At 38.1% G+C, this 24514-nt stretch overlaps 1 protein-coding gene across 3 annotated transcripts in view; it reads left to right on the top strand.

Moving 5' to 3' along the window:
• Nucleotides 1–24514, top strand: part of SEMA3A (semaphorin 3A) — a 176068-nt gene that overhangs the window by 88180 nt on the left and 63374 nt on the right. For all 3 annotated transcript variants that reach the window (XM_072858416.1, XM_072858432.1, XM_072858423.1), the window contains one exon: nt 16185–16278. In XM_072858416.1, the coding sequence (XP_072714517.1) occupies nt 16185–16278 (94 nt within the window). The remainder of the gene's footprint in view (nt 1–16184; nt 16279–24514) is intronic.

Genomic DNA, 24514 nt, shown 5'->3' on the forward strand with positions numbered 1-24514 from the left:
GAAGGAATTAAATTTAATGCTGAGTTTAGTTGCAATAGCTAAATTTTCAAATGATTTCGTTAAAAAGACTTATTTTTTCAAGCATATTTTTTCAAGCAATATTTTTTCAAGATATTTCAGTGAACGATTGGAGACAAAGGGAAATAATATGGGAGCTGCATATTTGTTTTTAAAGTTGTTTTTAAAGCCAGATCTCTCATGCACTGTGATCACTGGCTACTTTTTGATATCTGTAGAGCTAGGATTAGGCTTTATGTGCCAATCTGTCAAATTTGGGCATTAATTACCTATGCATTTATGTGCACACTAAGGTGCTTTTATGAAAAGCAGTCTCAGAACCCCATTCAGAAGGAACTTAAGCAAATTATTTCATTGTTTTCAGGGAGATTACTCATATATGTAAAGTAAAGCCAAATCTTAAGCCTTTCTGCATTTAGATGCTTCAAAAAGAACAAACTGGTTTTCAGTCTCAGCTCTCCATAGGCAGCACCACAGTCAGGACACTCTGAAGGGGAAAGGGAGAGAGATTTGGGATTTCTTGTAGTGCCAGGGAACACTGAGTCATGAAATGGAGGAAAAATGACAGTGAGAAAGATGAGTAGACAGCAATAAGGAAGTATGTTGGAGGATCTGAGACTTTCAGTATTTTACTCTTTCCTGGTATTAGATAATTTACTCCCTCTAGACTTAGATTACAGCCTAGTATCAGAGGGTAGAAGTTATTTTACCTGATCTAAATCACCTGAAATATAGTCAGCTGGTATAGTTATCCAGCCTGATCCTTTGTCAATGGAGAGAATTATGCATCTTCAGAAACAGTGCTTATCTTCCACACCTATCATCATAGCTGGGATGTTCATGACCATGAAATAAAAATAATGCAATAAAATGAAGCAGTCACTCAGAAGCAATGCATTTCAGAAAAGTTCCTGGATATCGATTTACATTTCTCTGAACTAGAAAGAATAGAATTATACAAATTGAATACAACAAGGTAATTCAGGAAGCGGTATGAAATTTCAGATACAATTTAATTGTACAAGAATTGAGGCAAGTTATTACCCAGTTAAAAACAGTCCACACCAGCCTTCAAAAAACCATGGCCTTAAGTACTGCTGTTAAATTTAGATTTTAATGTTCAGACTCTTGAAATGTAACAGCACACACATGCACCTCTGTTAGAAGCATTTGATGTTCTTCCTTAGACATTGTCATCTAAGACCATAGATCAAATCCGCATGCTGAAAATTACATAAATGGCTAAAAACTAATGTGATGGCAGGGTAGAGGTGGTAGAAAGGTAGGAGTGCAGCAGAAAGAAAAAAGCATCTGGACTTTGTAAGATAGAGCAAGTCTGGTCTATTTTACATCCTGTTATTGTCATTTCATTTTCTGTTTGCAGCTTACACTTACTAACTTTCTACCAGGAATGTTCTACTGCCCTTTAGCTGCTCTATGTAGGGATGTATCCTCATCATGGTACCATTTGTTATAAATGTGGTTTTAACTTCTTATATTAGTTCAGAAGATTAACAGTGCAGAATTTAAAACCTGTGACCAGAATTTGATTAAATTACTTAAAATGAATGACATTTAAGATAGAAAGAGGCTTCTGAATACCAAGAGACAAAATCCAGACAGCAGGAAAATAAGGTTAAACCATTCTATCTGAAGCCATTTCACAAAAAGAAGAGGAAATGTGTGACATATGGTATCAAGTGAGGCACTTGAAGTTGAGTCTAAAAATGTTTAAAAAGACAGCTGTAAGTTTGCATGATTAAAAAGGGAAAGGAAGGATATTATGATACATCAAGAAACAAGGAAGAGTTATGAAACCAGAGGTGGACTTGTTGGCTGTTTGTTTGCTTTTCTTATCCAGTGGTTTCTAATGTTTTTATTCAATTTATCTTCAAATTCAACCTCCACCTCTATCTTCCGTTCTGTTTCTCCCAGTGACATCAGTGCTGGCTATTAACACAAAAGCTGGGTGGATCTTTGAACCTCGAAACCAAATCAAAGAACAATTTAGGGAAAGAGATAATTACGTATCAGCTCTTCTTCCCTCCAATATGTTTAAACAGATTAGATTATTTTAATAAGTGTTGGATGTGATGGGAACATTTTAGAATAATGTTGTCATGTGAATCTCCACTGACTGTATTTGAATCATAAAAGTCAGTTTAAAAAAAAAAAAACAAACTTATCTCTCTCTATGAAATTGTGTGGTATGCCTTATCTAATCTTTATTCTAAGTTAAATGACCTATTTCTTTTTAATTTTTGTTTATACGATTGTTTAGCTAATTAATATTGTTGCTTTAGAGCTGGTAATCTGTGAGAGGGATTTTTTGCTTCCACTGCTAGTTCTTGTAAAACCCAAGTGAATAAAAAACAAGTGGCTTTTTGCATATGGCAATTCGTCCATGCATTGGGAACCCAGCAGAGGTATTCCTTGGGAATCACAGGGAGACTGAAGGCTAACTGAGCACAAAGACCGATGCACTCTCCCCATCACAAGTGATCCTTACCAATTTTACTTGGCACGTTGTGCACAGCTTTGCATGTGCTGAGTAAGCTAAGTTGCCATTAGCTTTACTAGGATTTGAGGCAGGACTATATACTTTTGTTTATGGCACTGGACAAGGCTCAGGAACTAGAACATTAGCTTTTTGCTTTGGCATCGATTTCCTGGCTAAATTACCTAATTTCTCTCTGCCTCATTTCATAAGAACAGTCAAATCTGTTCACACCAAAGGCTCATTTAGCCCAGTATCTCGGTTCTCACAAGGGCCCATAATGGATGCCAGTGGAAGAGAATAAGGCGGCGAGCATGCAGTAGTGCTTAGTGATATAGTCTCCCAGGCTCCAGCACTCGTTGTTCAGGGATTTCCTGAACCAGGGGTGGAATCTCTGTGTTTAATGCTTTTCAGTGACTTGGTTTTGATGAATTAGTACTGGCATTTCTTGAGCTCATATATCTTTTAAGTATCCACAACATCCCATGCCGTACAAATTGTAGCATGTGAGGAACAACCCTTTTATTTTGTTTTAAACCTTCTACCTGACAGTTTCTCATTTTAGAACAAACTGAGAACAGTCATCTTCCTATCTTTTCCAGTGTGTGCTGTATGCTTTCTAAGTTAGAGGACTGTAACTTCATGCAGTACTGAAAATGCAGGAGTGCCATGCATTTATAAAGGCATAAAGACACTGTTGGTTTTGTTCTTTATTGCTTTCCTTGAAAGTCCTACCATTAAATTTGCTTTTTTGACTGCTACTGGGCATTGACCTCATTCATAAAAAAATAAAATAAAATTTTAAAAAAGCTATTGTGACTTTAAAATCTTGTTCTTGATCTATAAAATGAGGTACTGTAATAGTGTTTGCAGAACTGTTTTCTGTGGAAAGATACAGAAGGAAACAGTGAACACAGCTTTACACAAAGTGCCAGAAAGTCCTTGAAGTAAATACACAAGTTGTTCTGGTTTATTCTAGCTGTCTTCAGTCAGTAATATGAGATTTTATCTCTAACATTGACGAAGAAAACATTTTCAGGCAGAAATGTAGTTTTAAAATTTCTGTTTCTTTAATCTATACAAAAAGTGATGCTTCTTCTGGTCTTTTGAGGCCTTAATCAGAGGCCACTGAAAGATGAGAGGAGAGTGCTATAGACTGAAGGGGCTTTGGAGCAGATGCTTAGTCACTGAGATGAGAATAAAATGCCAATCCTGCAATTTGACTTCTCTGCTACCACTAACAGCTCCTGAAACAGGAAGACAGCTGGGCTATTTCAGATCCCATTTGTAAGTGTTAATTTTAATGCCTGCGTACAAAAGAAAAGGAAAGGGGAAAGATACATTTTATACCCTTAGTTTTTCTGTCCATTTCTAAATGTGCAGTATGGCACTAGCAGACCTTGCTAGCCCTTGTGAGTTGTTTCTTACAAGGAAACTCCAGCATCATTGCAGATGTTTGGTCACTTTTCCTACAGGGCCATACCTCTGAGTTCTTCCCTTTCTGAGGGACTTAACATTTTGACAGGAACCAATTATAGTTGACAAAGTTTCAAAAACTGTCTCCTGTTTCTCATGGGCCTGTAATCAGTGTTCAAATCTTAGGTAAACAAAGTTTCATCTCTAAAGAAAAGATAAGCTCAGCAGAGTTCAGAAGGTGCCTCAAACAGCACAAACACCTTCTCCTGTTGAAATGTTTACATCCAAGGTGATAGAAAGCTGAGCAGCATTATCTTGCAGATGGTCTGAGAAGATTTTAATAAATAAATACAAAGGCATGTGTTTTTTCCCTTCCAATTAGGATCAAATTTTGTGGATCCAGGGCTAACTTACAGTAAGGAAACACTCCGGTTGTAAAACTAAGACAAAATGGTTTAGAAGCGACCCAACGACTTAAAAATTGCACTTATATTGTGGATGTGCAAAAAACACATGAATCCTTCTGATAGTCATGCTGCTTGATAATCTCCAAAACTGACTTTTTTCTTTAGTTGTATTTGCTTTCACTGGGGTTGCACAAGTGTCGCTGAGGAGAGGACTCAGCTCATTGTCTAAAGGTGCTTTTGTTTATGAATAACAAATTAAAAGGGTGATTTGGCACAGCAGGTGAGATGATTAATATTTCAGGTCTTATTATTTTTGTTTGTGCATGTATGTGTTTGTGTGTAATTATACATTTCAAGGATCAACAGCTAAGTGCGGCTAAACATTTAACATTTATCTGCATAAATGCAAATGAAGCTTGCATTTCAGTCAAATATTCTAAAACAAGTAATCAGTATGGATTAAGAACACACATGATTTTTCTTCTCAGTGTTTATTGCCATTGCTTTAATGATGACAAAAAGCAGAAGGGTGATGGTATGGATGCAAGTTTAGAAGTCATATATGCGTCAGTTCAAACCTTTTAAATTGATGGTGATGGAGAACAACTGTTTTAATTCATAGTGATTTGGAAGGATTTGCTGTGACCTCGAGTTAACATGTAAACATGGCAAGGGATATGAGAAAGATTCCTCTGGCGTTCACTGAACTTGAGGGGAATCCACTGAGGGGACTTCAGTGGGCTCCAGGTTGAAGCTCTGAGAGCAGGGCCTGAGAAGATACGCACAAAGGTCTCAGGGATCACACCACATTTGGGGTGGCATCTCCCTTAGTTGCAGTCTGTAGGGTTTATTGTTACAGTCCTTAACCCTCTCCTGAGCATAAAGACAGGTCCTGCCTAACTCAATTCATGACCATAACCACTCCATGCTGTGGCTGTGATCTGGTTGTGGGTGATGAAATGTGAAATAAACTGAATAAACATCTTTCTTTCTCAAAAAAAGCTGAATAACTTAATCACTTGGATTCCATTAAAGTTGTCTACAGAAAATTATCCCAGAAATCAACAGAACTTTAAGGAGAACTACTTCTTTCCTGTGAGAGGTTGGTGTGTTTGTCAGTTTGATTTAGTCAGCAAAGTTGATCTATATTATACTGTACAATACTATACTACACTACACTACACTGCACTACAATATACTATGATCTTACTGGGTGAAAAAGCCAGGATTTTGAGCCAAAGTTCTGTTAAATGAAAGGCAGCATTTCTTCTTCAAAAATATGAATATCAGTAATTGAGTTATCTGGTTGGATGCTGATTAGCCACACTGACACTGTGCATTCCTATTTATGAGTGTACATATATAGACATATGAGCTGAGTGTATTACATACTTCTGCCAGCTTCGCTGACTCTCTCCCCTTCTGGGGACTCCTGGGTGCTAGAAAAGCAGGCAAGATAGTGAATAAAGAAATGAATTTTAATGTTTTTTTTTTCAGTCACCCTGAATCAAAACCACTTAAATCCATCTGTCTCTGTGTCAGCAAAGTTTTTGTTGCACTGGGAAAAGAATATCAAACATTCTTGACTTTTTAAATAAAAAAACCCAACCTGTATGAGAAATGCATTGCTCTTAAACACAGTGCCATGAGGAATAATTGCAACTTGTCACAGAGAGAGGTTATAATTATGTCTACTGTTAGTTATGTCTCCATGTGCACAATAGAATTTAGCTTTTCAAATGAATTGTTCTCCAATGCAATACCAGTTATTAACATGTTGAGGATATTATTTTTTGCTAATGAGGAAAATAATATGAGACTGCAGAAGGGCTGGGTAGTGTCACACTGAAAGCAAATGGAGGGAACAAAGACGAAAGAGAAGTGGTTATTGCAGAGATTTCAAATCTAAGCTTTGCCTCAGGAAAAGAAAAATTGCCCAAAGGGTCAGAATTTCAGCTTCTGTATTCCAGACCTTGTTTATGTTTTTTTTAAATCTGAATACGTATCAAACACTGGGCTAGATCTGACACTTTACAGGCTTCTCTGAGTGAAATGTTGTAGATAGATTGCAGTATCTTAGAGAAAAAAAGCAAAGCTTAATAGTTGTTACAGTAGTTGCTGTGGGTGTAATTCTCTGTCCCTTCTTTGTTACTTGCACAAATTCTCTGAAAACATGTTCACCCAGCTCATATGTCTATATATGTACACTCATAAATAAGCATGCTTATTTTAGGGAAAAAGGGTTCATAATATTTTTCTAGGCTTGCTCCTTATTCTGTCACTCATTTAGAGTCAGATTTTGGAAGACTTTATTTAGGACATGTGCTCATATTAGAGATTTTTCCATGCTAGGAATTAAAAAGCAGATAGGCGAAAAAGCAAGGCAGACATATGCCTTAATTTTCAGAAGTGATTAACAGTTTCAAGTATCAGAATTTTAAATTGCCCAAGAAGGTATTCGGTGAAAATCAGAGCCCTTGAGCAAGTCTTAAATTGGGTGCCCAGCTCAGGAGCATGCAAAATCACTTGGGAAATTAGAAAATCTTGGCCATATGCTTATATGTTAACTCCACTTGACTAAGTCCTTTCTATATGTTGCTTCCCCAATTTGCAGTCGTTTTTGTGTTGTAAATAAGATACCCTTGACTCAGACATGAAAGTTCCCCAGGAAAACTGGAGAACCTTTCTCTTGTTAAACAGCACCCTAATTATAGAAGCAATTTTACAAACAATCCCCCGGGGGAAGCATTTTCCTTCTCGTCAGGAAGGCTCTTGAATAAAATAACACCTTTGCTAACTTCATTTATTTACAACAGAACACAAGACTGAGACTGGGTTAGATTTATTGCCATTACATCACTGATGCTCAGTAATTCATAAAACATTGAGTCTAGGAGTTAGCACTGCTGTTATTTCCTCTGATGCCTGACCTCACCACAGTCTAATAACATACAGGAAATCCAGAAGACAAAGGGGGAAAGCAGTGGTCTTGAATGCTAAAAATAACCATAGAAAACTAGTACAATCGTGTAATAGAGTATGGCCCAATAATTTATTTAACATAATAGTAGAATCTGCTAAAGCAATTAGAACCTGTTCCAAATGGTTTTAATGGAAAATATGTTGGGGGTACGAATAAGAACACTTAAAGAATTGAGACTTTTAGGTTATGTAGTTCAGTTACGTGTACTGGTTTTAGGTTTGTATATCTTATTGCTTACATATGCAGACCACTTAATAACTTGACTAGAACAGACAGTCATTGTATGGTGGTTATATTTCCAGAGGTCATCCTATATGAGCCAGACGGTGATCTTAGGTGATGTATTACACTTGACAACCAAGAAAGTTGCAATACAAAGGCATTCTAATTCTCAGTGTCCTCTGAGAATTGTTCAATATCCTTGATGGTATCTAGTGTCTGGTATGCCATTGGGATGACATTTTTGGTGTCTTTACTAATCAGTCAAGGTTAACATGTCATTCATGTTAACTGTGTGTTTGGTTTGTTTAGTTGTGTTTTTTTTTTTTTTAATCACTCTATATTTGCACGTTTTTCTGAAGGGATAAGTAGTATAATGAAATTCCTTGATATTTTTCATATCTGCTCATTTATTTGTGTTATCCAGAATCAAAACAATATTTTATCCAAAATAAAAATTTAAGCAGTGCTTTAAAATTGGTGCAAATAGCTACATGACATCATTAAAAAAAACACCACAACCCCCCAAAAAAAACTGTTGCATGAAAGTCAGATAAGTCTGGTGTCTTTAGCTTGTGAAATATTGCAAAACCAAGTTCACAAACATATACTTCATTTTTGAACAGCTGCTCAGTTTGACTGTGCCTGCCCTCCTTTTATTTACATATGTTGCACAGTTATTTGAAAGAGGCTATTCTTCATATAAATACCAATATTAGTATGCAAACTAGTGTGTTCAGGTGTGAACAAGTCTTCACTATTTGACATTGACACTTGGTTTGTCTTCCAATCAGAAGCAGAAGCACTTACAGATCATAAACTAGGAATAATGAATAGATTGAACCAGCTGTTCCTGAACAGCCCGTTTGGCTATGTTTTCCCTTTCATTAAATTCATTGAATTATAATTATGTAGATAGGTAGGTAGATAGATAGATATGAAACATTTCCCTTTTTGCGAAGGTTTATGGTAACTTAATAAATATTAATTCATTTACTTTCAGAAGAAAGCAGAAAAATGTGGGACTGTTAATATTTGACTGAAAGAGAGCTATTGAGAGGGTTGAGTGGTCCAAATTCAGCTTAGTTTAGGGAGACAAATTTTCAAAACTTGTGCTTACCAGAGTTGTCTACTGCATCTTAAGGCATCTTCTGAGTATCGTAAGCCAGGAAAACTTTCCAGTAGGAGTGACATATTGGGATAAAAGGAGAAACAGAAATCAAGAGCTCTGTTCTGTTTGCTTTAATCTGCAGAATGAAACATAGAGCTGGATATCATCTCAACAGCTCTTTTATCTCAACATTAAAAATAAGATTTTCAGGTACCAAAATTTCAGTGAATATTTACAAGTAGAGTGGCTCAGTGGAAAGAGTATTTCCTGGGTCTGAAAAAGAGGACACAGATTAATGCAGAGACTGTTTGAGAGGTCTTGCGGTGATCAGGAATCTGGGCAATCTGTCTGAGGGCAGGTACAGAGAGGCGGGCAGATCTTCTTAGGAACTCATGATCAGTTTTGCAGGTAAACTCTTTTCGATAAAGTTCCCTCTCTGTCCCCTTTAGCACAGCACAGCAGCCCCAGAGAGTTTCAGTTCAGGTCCTACAGAAGCTGAAGACCTTTCCTTGGGAACAGCATTTTACTAAATATCTCTCACTTAGAGTAATTTCCCACAGGGTTTTAAAACTGGTTTCTGATAACTCAACTCTGCTAAGTCTCAAGTTGGAAAAACAAAACACAATAAAGGTGTTCCAGAGCACAGTATCCCCCAGATGTGTGCAGGTAAAAACCCTATAGCATATGGAGCCTGAACTCTAAAAGTCAGAAACCTATTGTATGTATTTCTTTTCTTTTTTTCTTTTTTTCTTTTTTCTTTTTTCTGTTTTCTGTTTTATTTTTTCTTTTTTCCTTTTTCTTTTTTTTTTTTTTAATAATTAAGGATTTAAAACAGTTTCATTGTTGCTTCAATCACTTTTCACCTATTTCCCCAATGGTTACCACTTACCTCAACATTTACATTTGTTTTAATATCTGTATTTTTTGCATAATTTCTCACATTATATTTATTTGCACTTGCACTTTTTTAAAAATAAAGCATTCCATGGGGATGACTTTAATAAAAGTTTCTTATTAAAAGTTCCATAACAGCATGATTCCCAAACCTGAAACCAAAGTCCTCATATTTAACAGTTTTCATGACTCAATAGATTAAGTGTGAAATAGGAAATATAATAACAATAACAACATAGCTATATCCTGCACAGTTGTTCCACTTAAAATTATTCTTGAAAAGTAACAAACACAATTCATAAATAAATCATTTCTCATAGAGTTAAATGTACTTAAAAGACTCTGTGAAATATCCTTGATATAGTCATAAAATGTGTGCACAGAAAGTTGTATTGGGCAAGAGGAAAATAAAAAATTCACTGAAATTACTGTATTGGAGGGGAGGGGAAAAAAAAAAAGAAAAAAACCCAAACAGCAAAACCATCATCATCTGTTTTCAAAGTCAGGTGTCTCCAATCAGCTGCCTCAGCAGTGTTCATTTCAGAAAGACTCTTAGCTCAGACCTAAATTCATATGAAGCTTCCTCTACAGTCAATGAAGAGAGATCTTGCCCTTGGGAACTGCAGTTCTGACTTGGTCTGAGTCGTCATTCAGAGGAACCTGTTGCTTTCTGCTGACTGTGACTAGGGCAGCAAATTTAGTCACCCCAGTTAATGCCCCTATGCAGAGGGAATAAATCCAAACCTTAACATGTCCAAAAGTTTTTCTCTGAGTGGGAAGTGGAGCTTTCTTTTTGTTATCGCCAGCACTGCATAATAATACAGAGAACACAATATTTCAATGCCTGCAACTTCTGACTCAGTTAAGAGACATTATCGTTGGCCTTAAAGTACTCCAAATGGATACTCCTTCCCAGTGCAATGTCATACTCCAGGCATTCGACTCTGGCCATCTTTTGGGGTTATTTTTTCTGGGGTTTGGGGGTGATTTTTGGGTTCCCCCCACGCTGTAATCTATTTGTCTTATAAAATGTTTCATGGTAGCACAAGAGTTTGTGAGAACAGCAAGGGAAATGTTAGCATCAATAAAGCTCACAGCTGTGGCCAACTCTACCTTTTTTATTAAACAAAAGATGTGTTAGTTCCTCAGCCTTTTGGCATCTTGAATGTTTCTGGCCCTTCCCATGTTATTGTTCGGCAGTTTGTTGTGGAGATCAGCTAGCCCCTGGAAGATACCCTGGAGATGTGCTCCTTTCTATTTATGGTTTGGGGGCTTACAAGAGTAAGGATATGAGTTCCTTCAATTGCAGTAGAACAGCTGGGGAGCATCACTGCTGTCAAACCTCTCTATGTCTTCCATGCTTTATAATTTAAACCAGTAACCTTCTTAGTAGCTGTACACGCTCCATCAACACAGACTCTTCAGATCAATTGCTTGCACTGCATTGATTCATTATTGACCAGCAGCAGTTTTGCTGCATTAGGCTCTGCAATTCTGGGGCGGTTTCTGTGTGAATTGCCAGAAAAGTTTCAGGAAAAAAATCACCCTGAAACTCAGGAGTCACTGCTGTCCATTCTGGTAGGTTAGGTCTTCCCCACTAACCACACATTTTGTCACAAGCCAGAAATAGCACTAAACTGGGAAAGAAGATTTTTTATATTTTTTTTTTTTACCAAAAACAACTAGTGTACGCTTTCATCTTTCTTGTCCTTGTTTTGTTGACAGTTCTGGATGGGCTAGCTGCTGACAGAGATACAAAAAAAGGTTTAAAAAGTTATCATACCAGGTATATACACATATATATGTATATGTGGGTATACAGTTGGTACATATATATCTTTATATTTATATATAACATTATATCATATTGGTACACTGGCTAACTGAAGCTATCCAATAGCAAGATATAAAATAAGTCCTGTCAAATAGTCTTGTCATCACTCAGTATCATGATATGGGGCATTATTTCAGGCATATTTCAGCCGTTTGAAAGTGAATCTCTAGAGCCTTGAAATGGCAGATCATCAGACTAAAGAATGGGAATCACAATAACTTTTACGTTCATTTCCATGACTGAACTGTAGTTCTTTCTGACTGAGCCTTGTCATCTATCACACTATGTGCTACAGGAAAATATGTGTTTTAAGGAGCCAGAAGCATAATTTCCCACCACACAAAGCATTTACTAGGTAAAACAATTCATGCCATCCCATGAGCCAGTAGTCATGTGACTGTAACTTCAGCTTGCAGTCAGTTGTTGTCATCATGAGTTTGTGGAATTTCAAGACCTAAACAATCTCTCATTTTCAGTAGTTTTACTATGGATTATAGAGAGGCATCGATGAGATATAACCTAGAGTTTAGTAACCCAACAGCAACTAAATAAAACATGCTACAGCAAGGTTTTTAGCTATGACGATCCTTAAAGAGGTTTGAAGTACATTGTAATGTACTTTTGGGCTGCCGATGCAACTAAAGAAGGGGTTTAGAAAATAAATTGGACTCGTCGTTGAGTTACGAAGGCCTTTCTTTGAATATCTTTTTTTTTTTTTCTTTTTGCATTTCTAGAGAATTTCCTCCAGCCTGGCAAGCTTGCTTTGTCATGAATTCCTGTCTTTGATGATATAATAGCCCTCACAAAACTTTGAAACAGTGAGATGAATACACAGTTTTTCTTGCTGTTTATGGCTAAGGTATTTGCTGACTCACTTCAGTATCATTCTTTGCATTCAATTAACTGTAAAACCCAAGAGGCAGCAAAATTATAAGCTGATCAAAATTCTTTCTGAGAGTAAATAATGTGCATTGATTCCAGCTAAAAGCTCTTGGCTGTACTGTACAAGAGAAGGCCACGCTCACACAGTCCAAAGTCCCACTAAGCCTCTGAGCAGAGCCTTGGTCTTTGCTAGCTCCATGAAGACTGATTTTGGCCCTGAGTCTTTACCGAAGGGCTGCCCTTGCTCCCTCTGCTGCCTCCACACAGGTTTTCAGGTGTAATTTTGGTGGACAGGACTTATAACACCAGGAGCATAGCCTGAGTTTCTAGTTTGATGCAGAGGCTAATTCTGGAAAACAATCAAGCACACCTTTTACAAAAAATTAAGAGATGAAATTTTACCCTCAGATATTGACATTGACTTCTCATCTCATCTCTTGCATCTCAGGACAGAATTTGGGTGCAAATGCCACAGACCAGTGACTAGTATGATCAAGAACCTATCATTAGTCATACTGCTTTCTAGGCTTTTAAAATGGGGGTGGGGAAGTACATAGAAAACAGTTTATTCCTTTGTTGCCTGTATTTATTGTTGGTTTGTAGATAGAGGTAGTTTGGCTTCAGCACCCAAAAATCTATTTGGGCAAGTTGCCCTATTTGTGACGGGTTAGACTTCCTATAGCATGTTTATCAAAACTCCTTGGGGCCTCAGACTAACTATGATACATTTATTTGGCACTTAACAGTGATGTATTTATTGTCATTATTACTTGCCCATATATTTGGAAACTTATAATACATGACCCTACATTGCATTTTAACTGAAATACGAAAACACTGTGGGATTTCCCTGTCATGTCTCTTATTTCAAATGTTTTATTCCACAAACACGGAGAGAAGGGTAGATCATCTCTGACTTATGCTGACCCAGTTCTCCACTCTTTCTTGCATGCTACACACCAATATCAGTAGAGTTACAGTGACATAAACCAGAAGAATACAGTAAAAAATCGGATCCTTCCTACACCAAATCACTTTCCACATCTGTTTCCTATTTGTCTTATAATGACACATGGGATTATCTTGGGAATATATTCTGCTTTAACTGTCATGCCACTGACTTTATAGCCTTATCAAATATCCATTGGTGTGCAGGTTGAGCAATTATCATCTAGTAAGAAGAAATCCCAAGAAAACGTAGATTGATAATAACATTTTTCAATAATGGCTTGTAGCATTAGTGCCATTTTCTATTACTGTAGTTGAGGTCTACCACTCTCCTCAGTTTACCGCTTCTATTTATTTTGCAAGATCTAGATATGGACCCTACAGCAGAATTTGAAAAACAGTTTTCTTTTTCATCATTTATTCGTTTCTGGTTAGAAAGAGCAAAGTCAGAAAATTGGACAGAAGCAAGGAATGTGCCTGGACCATTAAGAAATAAAAAGAAAGACAAAGGGAAAGAAAGAAATCTAATACTGTGCAAGATATTACAGATACAGGATGACTGTATAAACATAATCAGGCAGGCTACATCTACAAGAACATGCCTTAGGAGATTGAGCTTGAATTCTGGAATCAAACTTCATGAAGTTGTGTCCAAACTTTTTATCTTACAGTGCAGTAAGCCCCTCCAGATAGACCATTCTGCTAACAGTCCATTTTCCCTTCACCTTTTCTCCAGTAAATGGAGTGAAATGTGAAGTCCTTCTGATGTTCCTTTGAAAATATGTAATACACACACATAGATATATGCTTGCATTATGTAATTAATCAAGCCTGTAATAAAAACTATAGCCTGTGACCCACTTACAGAAACATGGACTCAATAGGTTGAAAATAATAGCATTTGGAAGCATGTTTGGTCACTGGCCCGGCCCATGGCTGTATTCAGTATGGACGAGCAAGATGGGGAAGGCAGGGTGCCAGGGAGAGCGCTGCTTCCAAATACTTGAATTCACTGCTGGTGAGAAAGACATCAGCTATTTGCCTGAATGATCTTCACATTAAAAAAACATTACCAAAGCAATTGCTGAATAAAATTTGAGTTGTTGATATTTTTTTGCATCCTCCACAGCATTGTGGAGTGCCAAGTCTCCAGCACTGAGCACTGGAGCTTTGCCCTTGAGGGTGAAAGTATTGTGCACAATTTTGAGACTTTTACTTGCGAGCACAGGACAATGTAAGACTCTGGAGTTTACATGCTAGTTCAGCTTTCATGAAGTTCTAGCCTGAGGCTTAGTCTGGAGAAGTGAAGCTGAACAGGCAGCTAGGAACAGCTTATAACTGCTTGAAGGGTAGCTACGATGGACACTTTTGCCATCTATTTGCATCTTTGCCATCATTGCAGAAGATATAATAAGGACAGAAAGTCACAAGTTGTTCCTTGGAAGGTTCAGTTTAGAAAAATATTCTTCACTAAGAGGGCAATGGAAGTTGCCCAGAAAGGTTATAAAATTTCCATTCCTGAAGGTTTTCATGACTTGGCAAGACAAAACCAAAACTGACCATAACCTGTGTAGACAACAGTCTTCTTTCAAGTCCTCCTGGACTTAATGATATCTAGAGACCCCTTCCAGCCAGCAGCTCTATGATTCTGTGTTTGGAAAGGGATGATAAGAATAAGAAAGGGGGGCTTGAGATAGTCCGTGGAAGCAAAAAGTGCTTGAGAATCACCGTAAAGAGCTGATCTGTTATGAAATAAATAGGGGAAAATATTGTAAGATCTTCTTAGTTGCTTTCTACTATCAACGTATATATTTTAGACATATATTCTGATATTTATATTTTGTTTATTTTCCTAAAACAGATGACTGATCTCTGATTAGTCACTAAGAAAAAAAGAGGCTGTATCAAGCTGCAGTTCCTATTACAGCCTAAGCTACTTGGTCCTGTAAATATTAGTTAAAGGAAGTCCTTCAGCATCTACCTCACAGAGAATTTTTAGGTATAAGCAACTGAGAACTGGGTGCAAAGGCCTAAGTAACCAGAGAAACTGTTGGGGGTAGGAGTTGTGCCATCTTTGGGGCTCCTTGACTTAGTTAGGTGTCAATGCAAATTAACCACAGTGCAGGTGGGAAATGGAAATTTCAGTTTTCTGTGTGGCCTCCACAAGTCTTCTGTCAATGTAGAAGTCTACTGTGCAAAAAGCATCTATTCTTCTAGTTTTACCCTCAGTGCAAAATGTAAGATAAACACACTATTCAAATTGATTGACAGATTTGGTCCCCCAGTTAAAATTAAAGTAATTAAATGTACTGAAAAGCGCATTGCTTTGGATTTACTGACCTTGATTTGAGTTGTGTTGATTAGTGTTGACTCAGGCCCTTTTTAATCTTGGTTTATATCCTCATATGCTTTGCGTTCAGCCTGTATATTTTAAAAGTTTTGTTGCATAGCTGTGAAAAATAAAAAAAAAGCTCTCCTGATGCAGTTAAAATTGAATTTGAGGATGCATGATATAGTAAGTCACTAAAACTCAAGTTAGGAAAAGCAGAATTTAGCATTGTATTATGCACTAATCTACACTTGCAGGATATTTCAGAAAAGTATAGTCAGTGAAAAATAGCTTTTGTCTTTTTTCAGACAAAAGTTTTGAATTCCAGCTTCTTCATGTTACTGTTACTCAGATGTATTCTCAGTGAAAGCAGAAACAATTGAATGATGCTATGCAAATTATATCTGAAGTAGAATAGATGAGGCACAAGCTGTGCATGTGTATTTGTGCTTCTGACTAGCCTTCAGCACAAAACTGATTAGAAGGTGGGCACTTTTGCCAGATCCTCACCTAGTGTAATTTGACTTCCCTGAAGCCACAAAACCCAGTATGAATCATATATACTGTACTCTGTTTAGTTCAAATTATTTTTAGTGTTCTTTCATCAAATAATATTGCTTTTTCTTTCTTTTTTTCCACCCCACAGGACAACATTTTTAGAATGGAAGATTCACATTTTGAAAATGGCCGAGGGAAAAGCCCTTATGATCCTAAACTGCTGACAGCTTCTCTTTTAGTAGGTAGGTGCCACAATGCAAGTTCAATGAGACACGCATTCATTGCAAATAATTGCCAGTTTTCTGCTTTTTTTCTCCTGGCAGCACTTATGGTAAGGCTTTGTTTTATGAATTTTATTTCTAGGCTAAAGTAATTCTGGTTTCATTTTTAATACAGTTTGAAGTTGAGTATACATTAAATAAGAAGCATAATGATCATGGAATCATAGAATCATAGAATGGTGTGGGTTGGAACGGACCTTAAAGATCATCTAGTTCCAACCACCCTGCCATGGGAAGGGACACCTTCCACTAGACCAGGTTGCTCAAAGCCCCATGCAACCTGGCCTTGAACACTTCCAGGGACGGGACATCCACAACTTCTCTGGGCAACCTGTTCCAGTGCCTCATCACACTCATATTGAAGAATTTCTTCCTTATATCTAATCTAAATCTCTCCTCTTTCAGTTTAAAGCCATTAGCCCTTGTCCTATCACTACATGCTCTTGTGAAAAGTCCCTCTCCAGCTTTCTTGTAAGGCACCTTCAGGTACTGGAAGGCTGCAATAAGGTGTCCCTGGAGCCCTCTCATCTCCAGGCTGAACAACCCCAACTCTCTCAGCCTGTCTTCATAGGGGAGGTGCTCCAGCCCTCTGATCATCTTCATGGCCTTCCTCTGGACTCGCTCCAACAGGTCCATGTCCTTCTTATGTTGGGGGCCCCAGAGCTGACTCCAGTACTCCTAAACTGGTGGGGTCTCACAAGACCCGAGTAGAGGGGGAGAATCGCCTCCCTTGACCTGCTGGTCATGCTTCTTTTGATGCAGCCCAGGATACAGTTGGCTTTCTGGGCTGCAAGTGGACATTGCAGGGTCATAGAATCATAGAACCATTTAGGTTGGAAAAGACAAAGGTCATCAAGTCCAACCATTAACCTAACAGTGCCAAGTCCATCACTATACCATGTTCCTAAGCACCACATCTACACATCTTTTAAATACCTCCAGGGATGGTGACTCAACCACTCCCCTGGGCAGCCTGTTCCAATGCTTGATAACCCTTTCTGTGAAGAAATTTTTCCTAATACCCAATCTAAACCTCCCCTGGCGCAACTTGAGGCCATTTCTTCTCGTCCTATCGCTTGTTACTGGGGAAAAGAGACCGACACCTACCTCGCTACAACCTCCTTTCAGGTAGCTGTAGAGAGCGATAAGGTCTCCCCTCAGCCTCCTTTTCTCCAGGCTGAACAACCCCAGTTCCCTCAGCCACTCCTCATAAGATTTCTGCTCTAGACCCTTCATGAGCTTCGTTGCCCTTCTTTGGACATGCTCCAGCACCTCAATGTCTTAATGTTGAGTTTCTCATCAACCAACACCCCCAAGTCCTTCTCCTCAGGGCTGTTCTCAATCCATTCTCTGCTCAGCCTGCATTTGTGCTTGGGATTGCCCTGACCCATGTGCAGGACCTTGCACCTGGACTGTTGAACTTCATGAGGTTTGTACGGGCCCACCTCTCAAGCCTGTCAAGGTCCGTCTGGATGGCACCCCTTCCCTCGAGCATGTTGACCACACCACACAGCTTGGTGTCGTCGGCTAAGTTGCTGAGGGTGCATTCAATCCCACTGTCCATGTCACCAACAAAGATGTTAAACAGTGCCGGTCACAATACCAGCCCCTGAGGAACACTACTTGTCACTGGTCTCCACTTGGACATCGAGCCATTGACCACAACTCTTTGAGTGCAACTATCCAGCCAATTCCTTATCCACCAAGTGGCCCATCTATCAAATCCATGTCTCTCCAATTTAGAGACAAGGATGTTGTGCAGGACAGTGTCAAATGCTTTGCACAAGTTGAGGTAGATGATGTCAGTTGCTCTTCCCTTATCCACCAATGCTGTAACGCCATCATAGAAGACCACCAAATCTGTCAGGCATGATTTGCCCTTAGTGAAACTATGTTGGCTGTCACCAGTCACCTCTTTGTTTTCCATGTGCCTTAGTATAGTTGCCAGGAGGATCTGCTCCATGATCTTGTTGGGCACAGAGGTGAGACTGACTGGTCTGTAGTTCCCTGGATCTTCCTTTTTTTCCTTCACATTTGACGAACCTCCCAGTTTGCTTATGCCCTGCTGTGTTGTCCCTCCAACAGATATCGGGGTGGTTGAAGTCCCCCATGAGTACATGGGCTTGTGAATGTGAGGTTGCTCCTATCTGTCTATAGAGGGCCTCATCTGGTCGGTCTTCCTGGTCGGGTGGCCTGTAGCAGACCTGCACTGTAATGTCACCTGTCCTTGCCCTCCCTTTAATCCTGACCCATAAGCTCTTGGCCGGCTCCCCATCCATCCCCAGGCAGAGCTCCATGCACTCCAGCTGGTCACTGACATAAAGGGCAACACCTCCTCCTCGTCTCCCCTGCCTGTCCTTACTAAAGAGCCCGAATCCTTCCATTCCAACACTCCGGTCATAGGAGCCATCCCACCACATCTCCATGATGCCAATAAGATCATAGCCCTGCAGGCATGCACACGTCTCTAACTCCTCTTGTTTATTCCCCATGCTAAGTGCATTTGCGTAGAGGCATTTAAGTTGGGCCCCCAATGAAGCTGACTTCTTGGCTGGAGTGGCTAGAATTCCTTTGTGCTGCTCTTCAGGTGCTCTGCTGCTGACCTGTGATCCTTCTCCAGGCTCTGGGCATCTATTGCTGGCACATCCATTCTTATGCATTATTGACCCCCCTCCTTTCTGTGCTGCCAGTGGGGGACCTTTTGGCTCTTGATCCAGGCGTCTTGAGAAACAAGGAGTGTGTAACCCAAGAATCAAGTATCACAAGAGCCACTTTATATCTCTGTAAGACCTTGATTCTGCAAAGTGTTTCTCTTCCCCAGAGCTAGGTGACTCTGGAGGTGTTTTAATCACCCAGTTTACAGCTGAAAGCAAAGTGAGAGCAGGAATAAATAATTTCTTACATCAGTTTTGTTGCCAAGGAAGGTCTATCACCCAATTGTACCTGCATGTGAGCTGGAGATACACAAGTGTTCACAGGCCTAGGCCTTAAGATGGTGTTTCAGCTGAACACATCTATCTGACAGTGAATACAATTAAAATCCTGGCCAGAACAAAGAGATTTCAATAAATTAAGTATTTTTGAATTAGCAATACTTAATCGCATGGAATATGTAAGTATAGAGCACCTGGACTGTGTTAATCTAATAGAATTAATCCAATTGATTGAATTTATCTAATTGATTTAACTTATATAATTTAATTAATTGTGTTCACTGTTCTTCCTGCTCCTTTACGAAAAAGGCTAAAAGATGTTTTGTAAGAAGAAATTAAGAGCAAAACAAGTTAGATTCTTCTTTCAGTAACAACTCTGCCCAAGTATAGCCACTTTATCCTTAACATGTAACTTTCTGGCAATTTATTACAACTTCAAATCCAAGGGGCAACAATAGTTTCAGAAGACTGCAGATTCTCTTATCTCAGAAATCTTTGGCAAATTACACATAACCACATACACTGTCTTCTCTAGGACTTTGTCCATATTGATAGTCTAGGGTCTTGCCTACCAGCTACCCTTATTATATTTACATTACATTTAAAAATGAAGCCATTCAAAATAGGCAGAAACAAAAATTTAGTCTTGAGTGTGCCTCATTTCCTGATCTTCGAAGCCCCTAATGATCACAGGTGATGAGCTACCCTGGGGACACACACTTTTTAACAGGAAAAACAAGAAAGACATCCACATCTTGCTCCAACTTGTACCCTGGTCAAACAGAAAGGAAAAAAAAAATGTGTGTAAAAGGCCAGTGTATAAATTAGTGCCTGGAGCGACTTGAATTTGTGGCACAGCTATTCTCAAGGGAATGGCTTTACTATTTACTTTAATATACAATAAAGAAAGAGAATGATGACAAGCCAGTATTACATGGTATACCCGGTATGCAACTGCACTAAGTCAACAGTGTCTAGCTTTTCACATTCCTTTTTTTTTTTTCACTCAGTCCGGCACAAATATGATTATCTTATTTCCCTTGGCTTAGATTTAATGTCTTTAAAACATCTTTGCTTTCTTGAGCCCACTCCCTATCACTATAATTTTCACTCCATGTATTTTTCCTCCTAATAAACAGTAGACTCAGCATGATATTTTGTTTTGAATCAGGCTTCAATTAGAGCCATGGGTGCATGAGCACTATAGAAAATGATGCAAATTCAACATTCAAAGCCAGTGACTAATTTCCATTTCAGTGACTTACACAAAACTCAGAGTGAAGCTAAAACTAACATTCTTGCATCCTGAACATGAACACCCTTTCTTCTCTGCCTCCTCATAGCTACCTCACAGTCATATTGTGTTACTGATTATAATGTTGCATTTACTTCAGTCCTTTACTGCAGAGGTTCCCCTGATATTTCAGAAAGTGATATTCGTAAAGTATATACTCAGAAATATTTCACCACTGGTTCACAATGACTTACTCTTATCTTTGCCAAAATAGTATAAATTTTATGGTAAAGTGATGACCCAAGGCAAAATAATTTCCTCCCTCCAAAATAGGTGAGGAACAGGGAATGAACTGGCCAAGCAATGACTGCGTGGAGAGGTTTGGTCCAACCGCTCTCTGAAGTAGGTAGCACTGGAGTGAAGCAGTGAATAGGTCTATGAAGGCCAGAGGAACCTCTTGACCACAAATGCTTCACACCAAGGAGAACATGGATGGACTGCTTCTTCCCTTCTCCTAAGCTGAATGATAGCTCAGTTACTCCTGGCCCCTCATGTGCCAGAAGTATTTGTCTTCACAAGCAACCATGGTTTATGGTAGGTTCAAGAGGGCAACTGTGTAAAACAATTACCCAGCACTCATTAAAATGCAATGTTATAATTAGTAACACAATGTAACTACCAGGAAGATAAAAGAAGGCTGAGAAGTAAGAGTAATTTATATGGTTAAATACAGGAGGGAAAAATAACCTCTGTTATTCATCAGAAACACTAAACAGAGATTTTGCAAAGTGTGGCAGGAGAGTATGTTCTTGACTCTGTAACTAGAAGGTAAATCTTAGGTAAGTGAAATGTAATTACCCAAGCTGGAATTTGGGCAAAACACCAAAGTTAATTTGCAAAAAGTAACTTAAGATCTTTAATAGCCATTAGTGCTATTAAAGGATTCTTATTTTATATTTCAGGTGAAAGAAACACTTATAAGTGTAAAAAGGATCTTCAGTTTTCCCTCTCACCTAAAAAAAGCAATAATATTTAAAAAAATCCCCAAAACCAAAACAAACAGTTCATCGTTATTAAATTGTTCCAATATTTTTCCAGTATACATTCCTTGTTCCATCCACCTGCAAACATTTTTCATTATTTTTTTAAGAGTTGTTCATTGAAGGTAGTTATTGCTACTCTACTCTAAAGTAAACGCCAGCTGGGAACATGATATAACTAGTTCCTGGTAATGTAAGACATTATTCAGCCATTCCCATCTATGTGCTGCTAACTAAACAATCTCAATTTGAGCGAGCTAGTGCATGAAAATGTAGAGACTAAGCAGTCCCTGGGCACCACTAGTGTGTATTCCGGGGCAGGAGGAAAATGAGAGGCAGCAGGGTTTTCAAAGAATGTAATCACAGGAGAAAATTATCACTGAATGCATTAGTCTAAAGCAATTGTATTGGGATAGTCGAAAAAACCTCAGACAAGGAGACATCATTGTCCCATTGTCAGTCAGTTGCTCTTTAGGAAATGACCCTTTGGGATTTTCAAAAGCTCTGGTGATCCCAAATCCTCAAAGCTATTTATGTTCCTGTGTATCACTGATTTAAAAAAAAAAAAAGTTACAATTCTTTTTAATTATTATTATTTTTCAAATCAGTTTAGGTGCCTTAATGCTCCCAAATATGGATCAATGTGATCTGAAATACAGTGGCTTCCCACCAAGGAAGAACTTTACTATCCTAGTTATTAGAAATCAGCTACTAAGTACATATGAGCTTCAGGATTTTAGAGTTTATTCTACTTTCTGGGAAGCTTTAGTTGTTGACTTTAAAAGGAATGAAGTTAATCTGCACCATGTACATCTGAAAATCTAAACTTTAGTGAATAAACCTACTAACCAAGTGTAGTAGATTTCATTTGGGAACCCTTTTACCAGTGAGAGCAATCAGGACATTCAAGGGTTGTTTTTGCCTATATTCCCTATCCATTCAACTTTCTTATTTCTTTCAAAAAGGAAGCTTACAATTCTGTACTCTCCAAATTTTTTTTTTTTTTAAGAATGTAGTCTTCTTTAAAAGCTGAATAGAAACAATTCAGCAAATAAATGTACACTGCTTAGTTTTTAACATCTTTGTATCTAATGAACTTGGGCACATGTTCACAGTTTCATGCTGCTTACATACAGTATGTGGGAAAATGGTTCCTCCCCCCAAAAAAAGCATTACTATGGGCTTTAATTGTTGCCTCTTTATTTAGTAAAGTCAATATATGTATTTCTGTTTGTATTCATATGTCAGCCTGATATTCCTTTAGAATAAAGTGGTTTATGTCCAAAACATAGAGCTTTTCCCTATGCAAAAAACTAAGGGCCATCAGCTTGTTCTGGACAGTCATTGTTTTATGCTTCTGGGCTGGAAATACAAAGTGACAACTTTTTTTTTTTTCCTTCCTTCTTTCCCCTTGAGAAATGTTTGTCAGTTTTCAAACTGTTCATTTCCACTTTCTTCTTAGTTAATGAAAATTGCTTTTAAAACTGCTGACAATGGAAATAGCACAGTGAAGACTATCCATGACATAAAAGAATCATTTTGTAGACCGGCAATGAGTAAATTTCAGTGCAAAAGAAGGTTTGCATAGAGAAACAAAGATGAATGTACTTCTATCTAGACAGGAGGCAAAATCCTCATATAACTTTTCAATAGTACTAACTCAAAGGATGTACACATCTGGGACACGGCTTGAGGCTCACTCTGAATTTAGCAAAAATTATCATCTAAAGCCTTACAAAAATAAATGGTATTACTTGGTATTTCTATCTGTGAGAAGCCAAAATTTGCATGACTACAGCAAATCAGTTCAAACTGCAGGCACTGGTCTAGGTACACTGAAGCTTGGAGGGGCTGTAGTAGAAAGCAAAGAAAGGTCAGCTAGTTTCCTACAGACTCTTTCTCCTTTGGAACATGCTGAAGTCCATTATTGGAAAAACTTTTACTCTGTCACCACTGACAAAAAAGTACCAGGCATAAGAGCCTAGTAGCATGAAATAGTCTTGGGTGGAATTTAGTCAAACCTGGAAGATATATCACTTTAGGTAATGTTTATATATTGAGTTGGAAGCTGAGGTGCCAAAACCCCTGACAATTCTAAATATTGCAAATATATAATTTTAATGAGTTTTTGAGCTATATTTGTTTTAATTTTAATAATGTAGTATTAAATATAGATTTTTTTCTTTCTTGATTGACCTTTAGATCTGTTGATAACTAGGAAGCAAAATAGGGCTTGTTGGTTTTTTCTTTCCCCCTTTGATTTATATTGATTTATCAGAACTCACTAGGGACTGAAAGACAAGAAAATGAAGATAAGGTTAAACAAAGGTTAAGCACAGCATCAAAGCTCTTTTCACAAGCAAAAAGGTTTTATGTTCTTTAAAATCTCAGCTGCATACCCTATACATAATAATCACTATAATTAAGTGATTGTCTCCCCTTTAAAAAAAGTTGAAAATGACATAGAGGAATGATAAATTGTTAATTAATGATATGCTGTTCTGTTTCACTTCTGATTACACCTCCTGCTGGGCACGACTGGTCTATTTGCTTCTAATCTCTGCTGTGAATTCATTCAATTCCACGCCTTTCTGCTATCATGTTTTCACCCTTCCTGACTTTCATGACTACCATATGGTACAGAGCCACTGTAGGTTCAGTTGATAATTTCATGGTGTCAGTGTTCTGGGGAAAAGATACCAGGGATATCCAGTAGGCATGCTTGGACATGGTTGTCCCACCATGGAAATATCTAAAATTGCCATGAAAATGATGAACTTGTTCCTAAAGGGTGTTTTAAAATGAGGATATGGTAGAGTTCATCATGACCATGAAAAATTTATTACCTTAGCTTAAAGAAAGAGTTATTTTATCCTCAAACTTGTATTTTTCACAGAAGACCCATATAAGATGGGTAGCTTCAAAATAGCAGTTGGAAGGAATAATACTTTTTAATTCCATGTTAAAAGTATAGGGTAGGGTATTTCATT

The sequence above is a fragment of the Ciconia boyciana genome, chromosome 1, assembly GCF_034638445.1.
Source record: "Ciconia boyciana chromosome 1, ASM3463844v1, whole genome shotgun sequence".
Lineage (NCBI taxonomy): Eukaryota > Metazoa > Chordata > Aves > Ciconiiformes > Ciconiidae > Ciconia > Ciconia boyciana.